Here is a 21,455-nt window from a genome sequence, read left to right as displayed (position 1 = left end):
CTTAAAGAAAGAAAAGGATAGCCAGGTTTAAGATTTTACTTACTTTTATTTTATCAATTTAGTTATTATTAATGTTGCGTTCTCTCTCTGCTCTTTGGCCTCTTTCTCTCTCTATATGTTCTGAATATAGTTGGGTGATTTGATGCTTGCTCCGGGACTCGCTCACTAGTAAAAACTTCTTATTACGGACTTCCTGGTGCTCACTCCGCACTTACTCTATCTGAACTTGACTTCCTCTAACTTAACTGACTGAACTGAGCTTAACTTCACTTAACTTCCTCTCCAGCCTTGTACAGAGCTTTTTATAAGCCGTGGGTGGTTGGGTGGAAATCCCTTTCCTCAGGCCCATGAAGCGATAACGGCTAAATTTTGTATTGGTCGGAAATTTTCTAATCATATCCAGAATTTCTTTATTGGTCTGTGGGCGTGAATTTTCAGAGAGAGAAAGGGCGGTCCCTTTTTAACTTGGGCCCTTTTCTCCAGAGATGGCTCTCGGAGTGCCACTTTTAAGAGCAAGAGTAACGCTATAGCTTATAATTACTTATACATAATTGTACTAAACTTAATTAATTATGACGATACATAGTGACTATTATGAACATTCAGAAAAATTCAAACCTTTTACGATTTATTATAAAATACATTATTGTTCTATTTATTGGTTATTCGGTGACAAAAAGGTGCGCATTATAATGGCTTACAAAATTGATGAAAATCTATTTAATATTACGGATATTTTCTTAAAAATCGGTGGGAAAAAAAAAAGATAGATTGCATTTTTATGGTCCCCTTCCATTATCGGCGTGATAACACTTCACGATGTATACGCGATGATCGTAGGCCCCTGTCAACACATACGTGTGGGACAAAGCAGGATAGAGCGTTGATTGTAAGCTTGAGTACGCAGGCTCGGGCCACTATCAAAGTTTATATTTCGAATGCGTTTTCATCGTGGGAAATCAGGAAGGTTCCCACTCCGTTCGTCATATTTAATAATTAAATATAAAAAAAACTAAGTTATGGCTAGCCGTCACACCCCCACACTTAAACGATTGCTAGAGGAGTGCAACGAGGAAGAGCAATCGAAATTTTTATTCTAATTATAAAGATCTTGTCGTATCATGCTGTAATCAAGGTTTTATTATTATTTTTATTATTTTATTAATCTCGAAGATCTTACCCTAACATGGGAGGAACCCAAACGATGGTTTAACTGCTTGAGATTGTGATGCTGGAATCGAATTACTCTGGTTGTGTTGTGTTATTTCATTTTCTGTTGTATGTAGAGTCGGATATAACTCCTGTCCAGGAGCGGTGGCAATATTTGCTGGTGATTCTACATCCCTTTTCGCTTCTGTGGGTTTTGGTGCTAAATGTATCAGAAACGTAGTTAAACTGTTCCATATGGCCCCAATCAGATGAAAAGACCATCCATAAATGCTATGTAGAGTTATTCCATTGATGAGGACTTCTATTAATTTTTTTGTAGTTTGGACAATTAGTATAATTGCAAGTATACCGGCACTGAAAGTACCAAAGGTCATAAATTTCATCCACATTTTGCTCCAGGTATTGACTATTAACTGCTCCATTACATTCTCGTTCATTAACCTTCCAATTATTCCATTACTGTCTCTTATGGTGTGTCCACGAATTTCTCTGGTTACATCATTTATTACTGCAGGTTGCTCCAAGGGGAACAGGATTCTGTTCATTAAATCTTGTAGATCCTTTTCTGTATATATTCCGCTGGTGGCTAGTGAGGGAATATTCTGGTACTTCCAAGTTAATCCAGAAAAAGGCTTAAGAGTGGTGGGAGTTTTTGCTTCTACTGCTCTTGGTAAAAACTTATACCAGTCATCATTAAAGTAAAAAAATGTGGGTAGGAGAGCATTACAATCAACTACTGTCCCATAAGCCTTCAAAATATGTGTTTTTGGAGATAAAAATTTGGTATGGTTGTTATGGATTACTTTTAGTTCAGCATAACATTCGTCTCCTTGCGATACCTTCACATCAACGGGTATACACTTAACGATGTGTACTACCTCTCCTGCTGTCACAGCCATGTATCCGGGTCCTTTCATGAGATTATAGGCAAACTGATCGGGAGATTGACTAGCAATTGCAAGTGCATTTTTCATAATTTCTCTTTCTTGCTTACAGCGATGTACGACAACATCCTTGTACATACGACTTAATTGTACTTTTATGTGACGTTCTACATATACAAATTTAGAATTTACATACGCAAATATATCTAGGTTGTTCATTGATATTTTCTTACTTAGAAAAAATGCATTATTTTCGACAATATAAACGAATAATTTTGGGTGTTCAGTAACTATAATTTCGTAACCACATAGATTACGTTTAGATTTGGATATTAACGCAAAAGCAATGTCTTGTGTTACTAACGAGTATAATGTTTGTTCTATTTCACCTTCAATTTGATTAGCTGTTCCTTCATACAATATTTGATACCGATTAAATTTGCATACATCTTTAGGTACACTTTCCCAAAAAGTGTATCCTCCTTCAGAATCTACACAATGTTCACTACCTAAAATACATCTAACGCCACTACGTAATATTATTTGGTTATTATCTAAATCGACAGAAGCGGTGTATTCTTGTAAAGTTACTTTTATTTTAGCTTGGACAACTACGGAATTCCAGCTTCCATAAGCATCGGAATAACTACCATAGGTACATTCTCCATTATGATCTACACTTCCTGCAAGTATAGCGGGTCTAACCGTGGTTTGATTAACTTTAATATCTCGAAATACATGTGAATTGTCAAAATAAAATGTACCGCTTTTGTGTAAATCATAACACGTTTGTTGGCTTACATCCATTAAATATTCTATTGCGCCATTCTCTATTATGGAATTATGTGAATGCATTCCACAATAATAAACAGTTCGGTCTACTTGGACTTTACATTGAATCACTTGAGCAGTTTCATAGTTATTTAACTGTAACAATTGAATGTACTTTCTTGTTGCGTTTATTTTTGTAGAAGGCATTTCACATTCTTCCACACTTAATAAAGATATAGTGGTTATATTAAGAGATCTTGCTCCGCAGTCGTATCCTATGATGGCTGTAACTGGATTAGTTATTGTTAAAAATATTAGTGATAACAGAGAAGAATGCATCATGTTTTCGGTTCTGTAATCAGAAAATATTTCATTATATGTTCCTTTTGATCTTTTGTTTGTTTCATAATATATATATATTTTGTTTTATGATTTATCTCATTTTATTTTATATTATATTATATTTTTCCTCTCTACCCCTTTTTCTATTTCGGCTTATTTTCTTTGGTTGATTTGTTTATATGTGAAATTCGGAGTCTATTTGAATGAACTATTTTTGTGCCCTTTTTAGTCTCTATTTTTACATTATGTTTTGGAAGAATACCAACTATTTTATAAGGCCCTGAGTAATGATCCCCGAATTTCCCCGGTTTAGGTCCGGATTTTAAGAAAACGTAATCACCTAAACTAAAGTCTTTTGGATTTATATGTCTATCGTAATATTTTTTTGATTTTTCTTTAGAGCTAACTAAATTTTCGTAAGCTAATTTTCGTATACTACATAAACGCGCAACTAAATCTATTATATATCCTTTATATGTAGGTAACGTATCGCTTTCACGAAGGGGATTATTTGAGGGCATTCGAGCTAAGCGGCCAAATACAACTTCATACGGCGTATGTTTGGTACTTTCTTGTACACAGGTATTGTAGTTTAGGATAGCTAGGTCGAGCCAATCATCCCAATCGTTGTCAAGATCGGTGTATTGCTTTAAGTACTCAATTAACACGTGATGAGATCTTTCTAGGTAACCGTTCGACTGAGGCATGAATGCTGTGGTTTTTAATTTCTTTATTTTGAATCGCTTGGAAATACGCGTCATTAGCGAACTCAAAAAATTTCTGCCTTGATCAGTAAGCACAGCTTTCGGACATCCAAAAACACAAATGAATTTCTTAAGAAATGCATCCGCTATTGTTGATGATAAGGTGTCTGCTAATGGGACAGCTAGACAAAATTTACTTAATTGATCCTGTAAGGTTAAAATGTATTCGTTTCCTTTTATTGTTCTTTTTAGAGGGCCTACAATATCCATAGCAATTTTATCAAACACTGTAGCACATGTATCAGTTATTATCATAGGTTGTTTGGTTTGTAAACGAGTTAATTTCTTTAATTGACATTCTAGACACTGTTGGATTCGCCTTTGTATATCGTCTTTTAGATTTTCCCAATAATATTCTTGTCTAATCCGGTGAAAGGTTTTTGAAACGCCACGATGTCCTCCAATTGGGGATTTATGGAATTCATAAAAGATTCCGTCGCGTTGTTCTAAGGGTACATACTTTAACTTATCTGTACAAATTATTAATTTTATTCCACTATTTCTAAAGACACTATCTAATAAATACTCTATTTCTATCCAACTTAAATTTTCTACATGTTTACTCTGAGCAATACAGACTTCAGTTTGATTAGTATTAATTAGTAAGTCTCTTAATATTTTTAAAGTAATATGTATATAATCCTTAATATAAGTTAACGATTCTGGGCGGTCTCCTCGTATGCAGAGTCCAAATTGATGATAATTCTTCTTCTTCTTTTCTTTTGAGACTTCACCCACTTGTAAGATTACCTTAGTATTAATTTTCTTATTTTCTATTAATTTTCGAGCGCCTTCATCACAAGGTTGTCCATTGCTGCTTATAAAATAAGCAACATTGTCGTTGCGCACATGTATGGCTTCTTTAACCTTAACTATATTAGCGGTATCGTTGTTGTTATTTACGGACTCATCCGAACTATTATTCATTGAGTCCTCTTCGGAATCGGGATCTTGTATATTGTGAGGTAGATTCTGATTGGGTTGCACAGGTATTTTGGGTATAACTCGTGCCTCACCTTCAAGTTCACTATCGTCTAGATCACTTTCTACGTAATCAACTATCTCATTTCGAGTTCTTTCGGGGTAACGTTTTGAAACAACTTCGACAGATTCAGGTATAGGCAACTTCTCTACGGGAGGTGTTCTTGGGTGTGGGATAATATTTTTATTATCATTATTAATAGGACTTTTCCGGGGTCGTCCGCGTGGACGTTTTATTGGTTTGATTTCTTCAGTTTCCTTTTGAACTATCAAAGGATCAGATGACTGTTCCAATCGTTGCCTTTGCCTTCTAGTAACTACATTTATTTCGGGTATTTGATGAGTTTTGTCTGCTTCGGTGATTACAGATATGTAACTATTATTTTCTTGTGTTGGTATTTTCCGTCTTCTAAAAGGAATGTAAGTGTCTCCTATTTTTATTGTCTTTGTGTCAAAATTAACACTTGCTTTACTAGAAAAAAGGAAATCAGATCCTATTATACCTTCGCAATTTACAGGAAAGTCATTTTGTACAATACGGAATTTCATTGATATCTCAAATAATTTCAGTGTTATTGATCCTAAAGTTCTATAGGTTAAACCATTAATATCTATTAAGTCAATTTGATCGGTCTCATCACGAATTCCTAAAGCATACTTTTCCTTTATTAGACTCTGTTCAGATAAACTATTAATCATATACTGTGTCCATCCGTATTTTGGATTATATATATTCAATAAAGGAGGTTCCTCATCAACGAGTGGCGTATATAAATTATAAATTTTTCTATATTTTTTCATGTTACTATCACTAACAACAGGTTTTATTGCGTTACTTTCGTTTATGCTATTGTTATTATAGTTTATCTTCGTACTGGTGTTGTATAAAAAATTTTTACCTATGATTCCGTGATATGGCATTTGACAATTTGCAACAACATAAAATACTATTTCATTCCCGGCTATTGTTAACTTGACAAATCCACATTCTTGGTAATCATCTTCAGCAAAAATACTCTGCATGGGTAAGATATTGGACATTTGGATAGGTATATCGTCCGGTACACAACAGGATTTAATGATATTGGTAGTGGAAGTAGAATCAATTAAGAATTGAACCTCTTCACTTGTCTGTTTGCTGATATAAGAGTAAACTAGATTTTTAATTTCTCTATCATTCTGACGTATATGTTTTACATTAATTGGTTCTATCGGATTCCGAGATAATGCATCGGCTGTCGCATTGGCTTTACCTGGGCGATAAATTATCTCATAGTCATATTCAGAAATTTGGAAACGCCATTTCAAAACCCTGGTATTGAGGTCGGCTGACTTAAACCAAACTAAAGGTTGGTGATCAGTAATAATGGTGATTTTCCTTCCGAAGACATATGATTTGAATGCTTTGATACTGTGAATAATTGCGAGTGCTTCTTTTTCGTAAACCTCGTAATTCAACTCCGGACCACGTAGTACTCGAGAGGTGTATGCGATAGGTTGGTCTGATCCAATAGTGCCTTGTGAAAGTATTCCTGCTATTGCAATTCCAGAGGCATCCGTACGGATTATGTAATCTTTATCAAGATTTGGGAATTGTAATAATGGAGCGCTACACAGCAACTCTTTAAGTTCACAAAATGAACTTTCGATTTTATCTGTCCATTCAAACACCGTATCTTTTTGCAAAAGTCTGGTCAAAGGTTTAGCAATTTTCGCAAAATCTTTAATGAATCTACGATAATAGCCACATAACCCTAAAAATTGACGTACAGCTTTAACCGACTTTGGTCTTGGGAATTCCTTAACTGCTTCAATTTTTTTCGGATCTGGTTCTAGACCATTTTCACTTATTATGTGACCTAAGTAATTAACTCGTCGCATTAAAAATTTGCATTTTCCAATCTGCAATTTCAATCCTGCTTTTCGTAATCTTTCTACTAACATTCGGAATTTGCGATCATGTTCTTCAAGTGTATTTGCATATATAACTATATCGTCTAAATACACGAACAGATCTAACCCTTGAAGTCCGCGGAGCAACGTATCCATTAAACGTTGAAAAGTCGCGGGTGCATTCTTCAATCCGAATGGCATACGCACAAACTCATAGTGACCGAAAGGAGTACTGAAAGCCGTTTTATGCGCATCTTTTGGGTGCATCTTGATTTGGTAAAATCCCATGGCGAGATCAAGTACGGAATAGAATCTAGCACCTCCTACTTGGTCAAAAATTTGTGTAATGTTAGGTATTGGATACGAATCAGCGATTGTTTTTTCGTTCAATCCTCTCATGTCCAACACCATTCTTCCATTACTGTCTGTTGCCTTAGGTACGATCCATATGGGGATGTTGTATGGTGAAGTAGATTCTTGTATTATACCAGCTTTTAGTAATTTTTCGACATGATAGTTAATCTTATCCTTCATCGCGTGAGGAAATTGATACTGTCTACTATTTACTGGTACATCATCGATTGTTCTTATCTCATGCAAGACAAGATCGGTTCCCGGTAACTTGTCGCTAGGAAGATAGAACACATCTCGTACTTCCTTAATGAGACTAACAATGTAACATTTTTCAGTATCGTTCAGGTGACCTAAATCTAAATAATCTTCTATGTTTTTATTACTATCTTCGTTGGTTTCATCTAAGATTACGTCGGCTATCCCTAAATCATTATCTACATCTTCTATATCTAATTCTTCGTTAACGCTGTCTTGTGCAATACTATAAACGTGTCTGACGGCCGAATTAAACGGTACTCCAAAATCTAAGGGTATCAATTCGTTTAATATTCTGTCAAACTCATCAGGACTAAGCTGCACTTTATTGACTTGTGGTCTTGGCATGATTTTTCCGAGATCTCGTTCTAATAATAGAGGTACAACAAAGTTTTCTCCTCTAAAATTATTAAATCCAAAGTCTATGATGGCTTTAGCTTCTTCGAGAAATAAAGCGCCTAATATTCCTTCGTAAGTCATTCCAAAAGCATCATCGACTACATGAAAGATAGTGTAAGTGTCAAATATCCTTATTTCGGTTGTACCAAGAGTTGATATTATTTCTTTTCCTATTCCTCGGACTTGTGTTTTTTGCGTGTTATCAATTTCGTTTCCAGGTGACAGAAGACGTTTCTTTATTAGATTGACTTCGGACCCGGTGTCTATTAGGAAATATTCTTTGGTACTAGTTGCTGGATTTAAAACTTTGACTTTTGGAGAAATCTTTTGTATTGCATTTATACTAACTTCTTCTATTCCTTCTGTACTATGTAAATAACAAAAATTGCTACATTGAACATTATTTTCTTGAAATCGTATGACATGATCTCCTACAATAAATTGTCGTGTTGCGAAATTTATTACAGAATTGCTTTCTGAAAAATATGTAGCCCCTAAAACTACTTCACAAGGTATTGGAAAATCATCTGGTACTAATTGAAATTCCGTCGGTAAACCAAATATTGATAGTGTAATTGTTCCTAATGTGATAAAGACCTCTGACCCTATTCCCTTTAATTGTTTGCATCTAGTACTATTTATATGTTCTGTGTAACTTTGAATCATTCCTATTTTCATTATATTAGCTTCTGAGCCTGTATCAATCATAATTTGAAATTTAATATCACCTAAGAAGTTTGCGTTAATTATTGGGACTTTGGCTGAAATTTTTGGTTCATTTGTTACGGTATAAGACTGAGCGATACTTCCGTCTCTTGTAATTGATGCGCTTGATTCGAATTGGTCCTCTGCATCGCGCTCTGATGAGAGGACTGCTGCCCGTTTCCCTGAAACTGATGGCGATATGGTTGTCTTTTTGGACAATTAGCGATATAATGGCCTGGTTGCTTGCAATAAACACAATTAGTGTTTGGAGTAACACTATTACTATTATAGCATTCTTTTGCTGAATGGCCTGACTTGCGACAAACTTGGCAAATAACTTCTGTATCACGGTTGATGCTTAAGTTTTTGCGACACTCTTTCGCTGAGTGGCCAGGTTTATCACAAATTTGACAAATAACCTGATTTATCATTCTTATTTGTGTTCGAGTTCGGCAGTCTGCAGCTATATGGCCGTTTCTATTGCATATTTGACATTTGAGATGTGTTCGACAATCACTAGCAACGTGACCTTTCCTATTGCAAATTTGACATGTTGTAATATTATTCCTTAACTTGGAGAAGCATGAATTTTCTTCATGACCGACCTTTTTGCAGAAATTACATCGTTTACTTTCTCTAATTATACTATTGCAATTTAGGGCATTGTGGCCTTCTTTATTGCAATTTTGACAGAGGGTTATTGATCTGAAACAACGAGAATTATTAGAGGCTCGTGCTCGCAATGTTGATTGTAATTCCAGGTCTTTTTCGACTTTTATGGCATTCTTTAGCGCATTCAGGATAGTGGTGTCACTAGGTAAATTTAGCCGAATTTCGGGCTTTAGTCCTCTTCTAAAGCATTCAAATATGTTTTGTTCAATTATCTGTTTTTGTGTAGGCGTTAAAGATTCTAGATTCTCTTCTTTCTTTTTGGCTTCAATAATTTTACTACTTAACAGTCGTAACCTATTTCCAAAAGTTAATACCTTTTCCTCGTTTCTTTGAAACTCATTGCCTAATTCACCTAATAATTGATTTAGTGTTTGGATAGGACCGAATATGTCAGCTAAATGATTTAATAATTCATCTACAGTGGAAAATGTTAGTCCTACTACTGTAGCACGTGCTTCTCCTTCTAATTTCGATCTTAAGCGTTTGGTTAAATTTTCTTCTATGTTTGGCGGTATTATACTTAATGCCTCTTTGCATCCTTCTACAAATTGGGTCCATTGGTTTGGTCTTCCATCAAATGTTGGTACTACACTTAATGCATCATTTAACGATACTACATGTCCTGGTAATGCTTTGGTTTCGGCGTATATTTCTGCTTCGCTATTGATTTTCGGCGGCATTTTGTTATAATTAATAAAAGGGATCGGTAAATCAATAATAGAGTCGTTTAAGGTATGTGAAGTGGACGCAGTTTCGACTTGGTGTAAAGATCTGTTTCGATTAAAATCTGGATCTAAAGCAGGACTGTCTTGAATATCATTTAAGTCAGGGAGTGATTCTGTTGATCGCTTTAGATTTCCGCCAACTTTACTAATTGTCCAGCTGACACTCGAGGTTCTCGACTGGCTGCGTGTAAGTCGCTTATCCTTGCTTTCGCTCATTAATAAATATACTTATATAGCTTATATACTTAAATATGCATTTATATATGTCAGACAAAGGGAGAAGAGAAAAAAAAAAATGAAATTTGTACTAGAAGGTATAAATTTATTTGGTGTTTTATTTTGCTAAATATTACAAGTACTTATATATTTTTACATAATTTTATGTTGACAAATTGTTAAGTAATTACAGCTTAATTAAGGAATTCTTATAATCTTCTATTAATCCGAAAAATTTGTCTATTCTAGATATCGGCTCACTAGCAGAGGATAAATTGGGAGAAGCCTTACAATTTACATTCTTTTTTGTTATAAGTGGTAAAGGCGGACTCAAAAGAGCTTTAGGGATAGAAGGAGGCTCTGAAGATTTCTTTTGTATCTTAATTTTTTTAATCGCGCGCAAGGATCTTTGTAAAACTTCGTAAACCTCCGGGTTTACTTTTGTACCATCCTTCAGTATTTTAAGTTTTTCGTCACTTTTTGCAATTTTAATAACGGCGTCTTTAATATTATGCTTTTTTTTTTAATTTTTGATTTTCGCAAAACGGTATTTTGTATTCCCTCCTAAATGTTTGTTGACAACGAACACACTTTTCCGGGATAACAAAATGTCGACATAAACATCTTCGAAATTGGGCGACCTTTTCTTCTAATGTTGTAGGCGAGTTACTTGATGAAGGTGCAGATTGTTTGGGTGGACCCTGTACCTCGTCTTTTGGTGTTGACCAAATCTCTATCGGACGAGCTAACTCTATTTTATTCTGCTTAGATATCTCTTTTAATCCATTTTCATACTTGTCCTTTGGCAATCCTAACTCGTGTTTTCGAATCTCTCTCCCGAGAGCTCTTCGTTGTGTTTTAGTTAGCCGTTTTCTAGTTGTTCTATATCCTAGTTCCACTAGAACAATATCGAAACAAAGACACCAAACTTATATTAATACTATATTTCAATAATTAGAATGATTTTAAAAAAAGTCTGAACTTCATACTTTTACTAGAAATCTCAATCTAATTTATCGTAATAAAACCTTATCTATTTCTGTGTATAAACTAAGGATTATCGCGAATTATTTTACTTATAATTGTAAATTTTCAAATGACTTTGCTAATTTATCTACTTTATTTGCTAAAGCCCTTTTTGAAATCGTATTCCTATTAATTAATTTGTTATTAATTTTTACTTGCTTCCTAAGATTTTTAACTTGTTTCTTTAGGGCAGTATTTGTTTTTATTAAGTCTACACAAATATTTCCCAAACTAGCTATCTGTTCAATTCTATGCTTATTTTCTAATTCAAGTTTCGCGACACGCGCGCTAAGACTACGACCGTTATTATTTATTCTTGTGATATTGGAACTATGATTATTAACCCTATCAATTACGGATATTTGACTGTCCTTTAAATGTGTAATATCTTCGATTAATTCATCTACCGTGTCGACTACTTCGTTAGAAAAAGTATTAAAACTTACGAACGGTGGCATTACAACTAAAAGAAAGACCAAAAATCTTATTTATCTAAACAACGAAATTTTATTAAAACTTATTCGTTTGTAGAATTATGAAAACTGTATGTGAACGTTTTATTAAAATTTTATTTTTACAGATATATTGCGGCAATTCATTTCTTAGATATAAATTTTGATTCCTACAGAAAGATATTTATCTTTATTTTTACTTAAACTTTCTTAATTAAACCTTTCATTCTTTGATACTATTTGTTTTTAAAATTATTTATTTTACTTATAACAGGCAATTTTCTTATTTAAATTTTTCTAGTTTGCAAAATTATTTATTTCAAAATTTCTACTTTTATATTATTTTTCTCAGCAAGATTTCCTAAATTTCTTTTAAACACAATACTCTTTTATTTTTACTCCGAGTTTTATTTATTTATTTATTTTTAAGTTTTCTTCCGCAAGATTTCTAATTTCTCTAATTAATTTTTATTGCTAATGTATTTCTTTCCGACTCAGACAAGATTCGTAATATTATCTCAAAAAATTTTCCTGTATGTTATTTTCAATCTTTCTAAATTAACCTTTTTATTTTTAAATACAATTTTTAGAACAAAACATAAATTCAAAACCCTCTTTTTTCTATAATAAGCATTTATTCTTATTTCTCTCTTCAAGGCACAAAAGAAGACTTTTCTTTGGACGAATTTTCTATTCTGATTTATAATTTTACTTTCATAAAAAATGATTCTTCTCTGAAAATTTTTTCAAATTTCAAATATTTTTCAAACTCTTTTCTTAAACAACTTAATTTTCTTTATTTTTCTCTAACTCTTCTATTAATTTACTCATTCAAATTTCAATATTTTCTAAATTATTTCACTATTCTTTATTACAAAATAAATTCCCATTAATTTTCCCAAAATTTTCCTAAGTTCAATCCAAATAAACTCCAATTAATTTTCACTTTCAATTTAACCTATCTCCTTGTTTAACACAAAACTTATTTTCTATTTTCTCAATTAAATCAGTGATTTTCTGACTAATAAATTTGTATTCTTATTCAAAAAAAATTTTATTACTTTATTTTATTCTTCACAGATTTCAAATTCAATAAAATACTTTAAGTAGTATCTATTCTTAATTTTCTTTTACTCTAACTGATCACTGATATAATTTAAGAAAGGAAAACCCTAACAGTTTTCTTTGCAACAATTTAATCCCTCCGGGGCCTCCAAAATTTTTATGTGACGTCGGGGTCACTCTCAGGTACGCTTGGAGCAAGCGTAAACTCAGGGTTGCTCTGATTTGGCTATCGTGTAACACACAAGCCGGGACGAGCAATATTGTTGCGTTGAGAAAACTGTATGCTAACGGGGAATGTAATAACCAAATGTTATTACGAACACACCAGACTCACGCTTAATGTGTTCTTAAGGGACTTTAATGGAAATTCACCAGACTCACGCTTAATGAATTTCCAAAAGAAAGGCGGATTACTTAAAGAAAGAAAAGGATAGCCAGGTTTAAGATTTTACTTACTTTTATTTTATCAATTTAGTTATTATTAATGTTGCGTTCTCTCTCTGCTCTTTGGCCTCTTTCTCTCTCTATATGTTCTGAATATAGTTGGGTGATTTGATGCTTGCTCCGGGACTCGCTCACTAGTAAAAACTTCTTATTACGGACTTCCTGGTGCTCACTCCGCACTTACTCTATCTGAACTTGACTTCCTCTAACTTAACTGACTGAACTGAGCTTAACTTCACTTAACTTCCTCTCCAGCCTTGTACAGAGCTTTTTATAAGCCGTGGGTGGTTGGGTGGAAATCCCTTTCCTCAGGCCCATGAAGCGATAACGGCTAAATTTTGTATTGGTCGGAAATTTTCTAATCATATCCAGAATTTCTTTATTGGTCTGTGGGCGTGAATTTTCAGAGAGAGAAAGGGCGGTCCCTTTTTAACTTGGGCCCTTTTCTCCAGAGATGGCTCTCGGAGTGCCACTTTTAAGAGCAAGAGTAACGCTATAGCTTATAATTACTTATACATAATTGTACTAAACTTAATTAATTATGACGATACATAGTGACTATTATGAACATTCAGAAAAATTCAAACCTTTTACGATTTATTATAAAATACATTATTGTTCTATTTATTGGTTATTCGGTGACAAAAAGGTGCGCATTATAATGGCTTACAAAATTGATGAAAATCTATTTAATATTACGGATATTTTCTTAAAAATCGGTGGGAAAAAAAAAAGATAGATTGCATTTTTATGGTCCCCTTCCATTATCGGCGTGATAACACTTCACGATGTATACGCGATGATCGTAGGCCCCTGTCAACACATACGTGTGGGACAAAGCAGGATAGAGCGTTGATTGTAAGCTTGAGTACGCAGGCTCGGGCCACTATCAAAGTTTATATTTCGAATGCGTTTTCATCGTGGGAAATCAGGAAGGTTCCCACTCCGTTCGTCATATTTAATAATTAAATATAAAAAAAACTAAGTTATGGCTAGCCGTCACAGCGGGCAGTGCAAAAAAAATATATTCCCGTGAAAATGCACCGAGGATAAGGCCACTGACATACTCATAATTTGGGTCTGTTACCAGGCGCACGGTTATGGCTAAATACTGCTTTTTTCGTACACGTGTGGCGTATCTGTGCGCACAGATCTTTGACGCGCCATTGTCTTTAAAGGGCGGAGCCAGACTAGTGGAAACTCGGGAAGCTGCGGGGATGGATACGGCCCGTTTTCTCTCTCTCTCTTTCTTGCTTTTTTTTTGTCCCATTTTTCACTCACACTTTTTCTCTCACTCTGTTACCCTCTCTCGTTGAACATATTTCAGTTGCTCTTCCACTGAAGATGCGCGGTGCGCTTTGAGTAGCCAGTACGTATCCAGCCACCAAGAGAGTTAGTCGCTGTCAGTTGGTCATCACTTGCGCAGTCGCAAGTACGAGTTCTTTTCAGTGTTTTGCGGGCGGACGCTTTTCGTCTTTTGTTTTCTGTAAGTCGTAATGAAATTTAATTCGTGAGTAACAGAAATTAGTGCCAAGTTGAAGAATGGTTATTGTGAGCCATGCTGCCGTCTTGTTCTGGCACGACGACAAGAATCCCGTCGTCGTAAATACCGGTCAAATATGGGACGATCAAGGGGAATCTATCGTTTTTGAAAGCAAGACGGACTTTCAGCGGCGCAAGACGTACTTGGCCGAGAAGACGTGTTCACGAAGGTGTCGCATTGAGCACGTTCACGATCGCCGTCGGCGGGCCTACATTATTTTACTTGCTGGTGAGTGATATTAATTTAATTAAACATTAAACATTAGCAGTTATTCAGGTACGGCTACTGAACAGGGTTGTGCAATAAAATTGCAGCTGTAATTTTGTAGGCAAGCATGTATGAAGTACTTTTTTCCTTTGCTTATCTTTTAAAGTAGAGTTACGTGAAATTTCAGACTCACGCAGTGCTGCGACGGCGGAGCTGAAGGAGTACAAAGAACGTCTGCCTCGGGTACCGGAGAGGCTAAAATCAACTACGCCGGAGGCAGCCACCAACAAGAAGAGCAACAAACGCAAGGCTAACAAAGAGAACGAGACGGTAAGTTTGACACTTGAAGTCGAAATGAAGTTTTAAAAATTACCCCCGACGAGTTACTTTAATTTATGTATTTTTTTATAGGCTAAGCGCAAAAGACTTACCAAGGAGGCGAGTCAAGCGGACTCGCAGACCATCTTGAAGGAGATGTCGCTCAATGAGCGAGCAGCGAAGACGACCTTCGGTGATCCTTCGTCGGCTGCGGCAGCGGCGTACCAGTCTATCCAGCAGCCGAGCACATCGAGGCAATCGTTCTTGCGCACACCATCACCAGTAGCTTCACTGACGCATTACTCTTCTTCGGTATCTCCAGCTCGCCCGACATCTCCCACACACCCTCGCTTGTCGGCTGACAGCCCGTTCCTTGACGGCATGGTTTCGCCGATCCGCTCGCCAACGCCACCGGACCTCGATCGACAGCAACAGCAGCTACCACAGCAACAGCAACAGCAGCAGCAAGAACAGGGAAGACAACGTGGGCCGCAGCAGCAGCAGCGGCGGCAGCAGCAAGAACGCGAGCGTATCCCGGCTGACAACGAGAACAACAAGAACAACGACGAAGAGCACCTCCATGTCGCCGCAAGAGTCCACGGACACAGGAGACGTCGCCGAGGTACGTATTTGATAATAAACAATGTTTTTTTCATTTTCTGTTTGTTTGATTAGGGGTTTACTTTAAATTGTTTTCTAGCTGCCGACCCGAACAGCTACAGTACGCGCATGATGCGTATTATGGAGACCGCTCTGCAGAGCCACCTTAAATTGGAAGAAATTTTCGAAGGGCAGCAGAGAACGCGAGGGTCAGCGCAAGCAGATGGAAAAGTAAGTCTATATCTCACGTTATGTTTAGGTTTTATAAATTTTGCGAGTGAACGTAATTCCTATCTGTTTTTTTCTTCTCTAGGTATACTTGGGCTTAGGAATTCACATCGGCCAGCAAGCCTACAACATCAATCGGGCAAGGAAAACAAATTTATATTTGAATTTCCTCATCAGCTGCATATGGCCTGAGGATGTGTTGTCCACGAGCTGCCTGTGCCGCAGCAGACTGAAAAATCTCCAGCACGAAGGTCGACCAATTCATGAATTCGTCGAGGTTGAGCTGCAGCTGTTGTATTGTAAGTAGTAAGAAGCAAATTTTTATGATGGAATAACCATCAGACATTATAAAGTAATATTCTGAATGATTAATTTTTTCTACTTACTTACAGCTCTCTACAACGACTTCCTGAGTGAGGTTCATCCGGACATCGATCGGCACATCGCGCTACAACGCGTTTCAAAAACGCTTGGAGAAAGGTGTCGCGACAGCCGACTTCGGCAGTAGATATTGCTTCTGTCGACTTATTTTCCGGGTAGTCGACTTATTTTGATAAATGATTGTATCGTCGTCTGTGATCATTTTCAAGCTCGCTGTGACCATTCTTTTTTTTTAATAATGTATATATATATATATATATTTTTTTTATTTTAAGTCTGCGTCAAAATATTGTACAGCGTATGGAAAAATCCGTTGACGTTGTTAGCCAAAAAGGCTATTTTTTGTAGGAATTTTTTTTTAATTTCTTGTGAAGTAAGCTCGCAACTTGTTACTTCATTCAAATATGTAGGTTATTTTATTCAGGATCTCTAGAGCATACTATTTTTTCCCTCTTAAACGCTAAGATTGTAAATTTTTTTTAAAAACTGACTTATACTCCGTAACACTTGTATTTTCAAGTAATGTGTATTTTTGTCAAATTTCACGATTATACTCAATAAATATTTATCAACATCATTGTAATTCTTTTTCAAATACAAAGAAAACAAAAGAAATATTTTTCACGTGATTTAAAAAAAATAATTTTTTTATGTCGTTTTCTGAGATCTCCAAATAGATCTCACGTTACTCGCCAGCTTAAAAAAAATTTTTTTGGGAACTGAGATCTCTGCACAAATCTCTTATAGGATTCACCTGATGAGATCGCAATTCGAATCTCCACTGTGATTCCAACTGAGATCTCAGAGAATGCTCTATTTCGAATAGTTTTTCGAGCTGAGATCTCAGTTGGAATCGCAGACGAGATCTCGCTTCGGGTTCGCATCTGAGATATTAGAATACTCCTCAGATGAGATACTGCTATGTGAACTGAGATCTCAACTGAGATCTCGGCCGACATCTTATCTGGAATCCCATATGGCGATTTTCGGTAGGGTACGCTATATGTAATTATATAAATATAGAAGATGCCTTTCAAGAGTGCCAAAAAATATAGAAAATTGTGAACATCCAAACAAGAGAAATAGCTATTCCTACAAAAAATATATCCAAAATTGCTGTCTGTGTTAATACACCATTGGGTCAATACATTTCTGCCGTAACGAATATTTTACATTATTGATTTTCAATTTTTGTTACATATTTTGTTCGAATTTTACGAATGCTATTGTTATTTTCAGCAACATCCTGAAATTAGCTACTTTCACCGTATCTTATCACGATCATGTATGTGTTACAAAACTTGAAAAATATTGATTGAAATTGTTCATAATTGTATGTAGCTCATAATTGTATATAATTGAAACTGTTTGTAGTTCTAATTTTTCATCGCCGCATAGTTCTAATTACTGTTTATTAATAGATTGTAAAAAGATACTGAAAACTTATCACAATATGTATACTTAGCTAATATTAACGTAATATTATACTAGTTGAAAAAGAAATTCAAGATTATTACAACTAATTCTATTTCAAAGTAAAAAAATAATGTTAGTTTTGATGAAAAATATGTTTTCAGTGCGACTTCTTAATCATTTTATTAGATATGTATTTTCATTATTTTAACAATCATTTTAACTTTGTTGAAAAACTCAAATAGAAAACGAACCTGCAATCACATGTCTTGCATCAAATTCTAGTTGTGGAATTAAAACAGATCATACTTTTGCCATTTATATTGTGTCGAGAATGGAATGGAATCCTAGTGAAAAAAAAAAATTGAAAAAAAAATTTTTGCGAGATAGTACGTGAGACTGAATAAGGCATTCATATTCACTTTTTCTTACTGTTGCGATTAGAGTAAACATTGCATAACTTTTAATAATAATATCGTTTATGTTAAATGACGACGACTGTTCATCTTATCATTGTTAGCGATGTAGGACATGTTTTTACAGACATGCAAAATTTATCACAATATATGTACAACTTAACATAAGTAAAATAAATAAAATATGACTAGTGTTGTTGATTATGAAATATTCATTCTATTATTTTGACACTATCTTATCGATATAAAAAAAAAATTAAAATTTACAATTAAATTATTTTTTTTCTAAAATTTGTATTAATCCGTGCGAAATCCGTACATTTTTCGTATGTTTTCCGTGCGTTTTCCGTACGGAAACCGTACGGAATCCGTACGGAAAACGCACGAAAAACGTACGGTTTTTTTCGGACAAACACCGTACGGAATCCGTGCGTAAAACGCACGGAAGACGTACGGATTATGTAGGGAAATCCGTACGGTTTCCGTACTTATATTTCTGACGGGGAATAAACCTTTTCCTTATTGGTGTCATCTTCGAGCGTCCGCAAAACAAAGGTAAGCTGGCCAGCTTAATCTCGCGATCGTGGTTGCATGTATAACAATTAATTTCTCGTGTTCGAAGCGTGCATGCAATAGCTCTGTTAACAAAGAGCAGCGAGCGTCCCGTCACTGTGTGTCCTCGATGAGCGAGCGCCGATGTCAACATAAACACGCGGGCCGATCCAGTGTAATATTTGATAGACAATAAAAGATTCTGATCGTGTTATTAACAAGTGCTTTCGACTCGCTTATTCCATATTGCTTCCACTCATTTTAGTAGATTGGTTGACTCACACCTGTTTCCCCATGCTCTCCGGATTATGTATTGAGCGTAGATGATTACATTCTCCCTTCAATAAACTCGCGCGAATAAAAATAATTAAACGGTAAGAAACCCCGTTACACCATATACTAGATAATATTAAAGTAAACATTAAATAAAATACTGTACGTTTATCAATTATTTTATTTCGTGTTCTTCCATAATTATATAAAATATAGCACTTTTAATAATTTTTAAAATTTTACTTATATATTCAGTAAATAATTTATTTATAGTATATCTAGTTGTGTTATATAATTTTAAATATTTTCTATAATAATTCTAAAAGTAATTGGATAGTATTTTATAAAATAATTCTTGTGAAATGGATATAATCTTTTAAAATTATTTCAGTGAATCAATTCTGTATTAATTTTACGCCAGCTTTTTATTACTTAAGTATCATTTTGAAAATTAATTTTGAAACAATTCAAAACATTCTTACTGTAATGATTTCAAAATTATTATGATAATATTTCATAAAATAATTCTTCTAAAATGCATGTAATATTTGAAAATTATTTCAGTGAATCAATTCTGTATTTATTTTATGTCCGCTTTTTATTTCTTCAATATCATTTTAAAAATTAATTTTGAAACAATTCAAAATATTCTAACTGTAATAATTTCAAAACTATTACGTTAATATTTCATAAAATAATTCTTCTAAAATGCATGTAATATTTGAAAATTATTTTAGTCAATTAATGTAGTAATAATATTCGTTATATTTCTGAAGGAAAAAAAACGGACATAAAATTAATACAGAATTAATTCATTGAATTAATTCTAAAATAATTATATTATTTCATGAATTAATTTTGAATTATTTTAGAATTAATTCATGCTGTGTGGGATAAGTTTTAGCTCTCTTTTATGAATGGAAACATCGACCAAACAAAAAGTTCAATACAAATTTATGCGATTTAGTTCTATCTAAAATTAAATTTAATCTGTGTAAAATTTTTAAGATTGTATATATAAATTTTAGGAAACACGTAAAAAATTTGAATGTGGGATTCGTATGAAAACTATATAGAAACCGCATGGATTTTTTGAAGAGAAAAACTACGATAACCATTCGAAAAACATATCATTATCGTACATTTTTCGTAGGACTTTCTTATGACGATCCGTAAGGTTTCAATACGATACCCGTATGATTTTCTTATCACATATGTAATTATTATTATTTTATAATAAATTCAATTGCAATAGTTATTTTTTCACTTTTACTAAAATAAGTGTAATCTAGGTGTATTAACTATCGTTAAATTAGTCTTTGTATTACAGTTCAAGTTCACTGTTCATGAAGGTTTGTTAAAATTTTCTTTTATAAATTAACTCCATTGTAATAAAAAAAACTCAAATAAAAGATTAATTTTAAGTTGTCTTAAATTATATATATACATTGCAAATTTCTGAGAAACGATTCAAATAATATTTATATTTATGAATATTTTATAAGTTGCTTACATTGCTCATAAATTACACCTTAATATAAAATTAATCCATTATTCATTATATTTTTATATGTTCATATTATTTATACAGTTATCAAGTTCATAAAATTAATGATAGTTTTTGTGACAGCAACTCAAAGTTTGAGCTATTAATATCTGTACTTTAGCTTAGCGCATAAGAAGAATGACTACGTAAAATGTATAACTAAATTAATCAAAAATGATTTAGAATGCTTAAATAAAAAACTGTTATTATCATATCTAGTCTAAGAGAATTTGTTGCCTCCGTAACTAAAATCCGTAACTACAATTTTATATTTAATAATTTTTTTGAAAGATGATAATCGTACGAAATAAATGAAAAACAATGTATAGAATATTATCTTTTCAGTATAAAATCGAGATAAAAAACAGATAGGATACCCATATACAACCAATACTCAAATTCTGCAAGATTTTCATATGCGAATTCCAGAGACTCCATCATGTAATCGATATCGCTATGTAGAAACCTAAAAAAACTCAAGAGAACCATTAATGTCCCCGCGAAGGTTGATTCGATCCACCTCATTTGAAATTGAAAGTGCTGTCTGCAAATCTGGCAACATAGCATGAATTAAAATTTTTCTTTTGCTACATAGGCATGTAATTTTAACCAAATTTTAAACTACTAAATATTGCATTATGTGATGAATTGCATGCAAACAGATAAAAATAACAGAAAAAATATACATATATATATGTAATGAATAAGTAAAATGTTATATTCAATTGGAAATCATCGAATGTCAGCAGCATTTAATTTAGATAAGTATTATTTTACCTATTTTATTTTAAGTTATATGGACAATATGAATTTTTGTGTTTCTTTTCAGGATCTTATATAAGGATTTAGTCTGGGTGTAA

At 33.9% G+C, this 21,455-nt stretch overlaps 1 protein-coding gene across 5 annotated transcripts in view; it reads left to right on the top strand.

Annotated features, from left to right (window-relative positions):
- Window positions 1-20,226: 20,226 nt before the first annotated feature.
- Window positions 20,227-21,455, top strand: part of LOC131664658 (proton-coupled folate transporter) — a 690,091-nt gene continuing 688,862 nt past the window's right edge. For all 5 annotated transcript variants that reach the window (XR_009301961.1, XM_058935980.1, XM_058935965.1 and 2 more), the window contains exon 1: window positions 20,227-20,401. Coding sequence is in view for 1 of the 5 variants with exons in the window: in XM_058935980.1 (XP_058791963.1) it covers window positions 20,396-20,401 (6 nt within the window). In the remaining 4 variants the exon portion in view is untranslated. The remainder of the gene's footprint in view (window positions 20,402-21,455) is intronic.

Source organism: Phymastichus coffea, unplaced genomic scaffold (genome assembly GCF_024137745.1).
Source record: "Phymastichus coffea isolate CEN01 unplaced genomic scaffold, Cenicafe_Pcof_1.1 PCOF00003, whole genome shotgun sequence".
Lineage (NCBI taxonomy): Eukaryota > Metazoa > Arthropoda > Insecta > Hymenoptera > Eulophidae > Phymastichus > Phymastichus coffea.
This window is presented reverse-complemented; position numbering and strand designations above follow the sequence as displayed.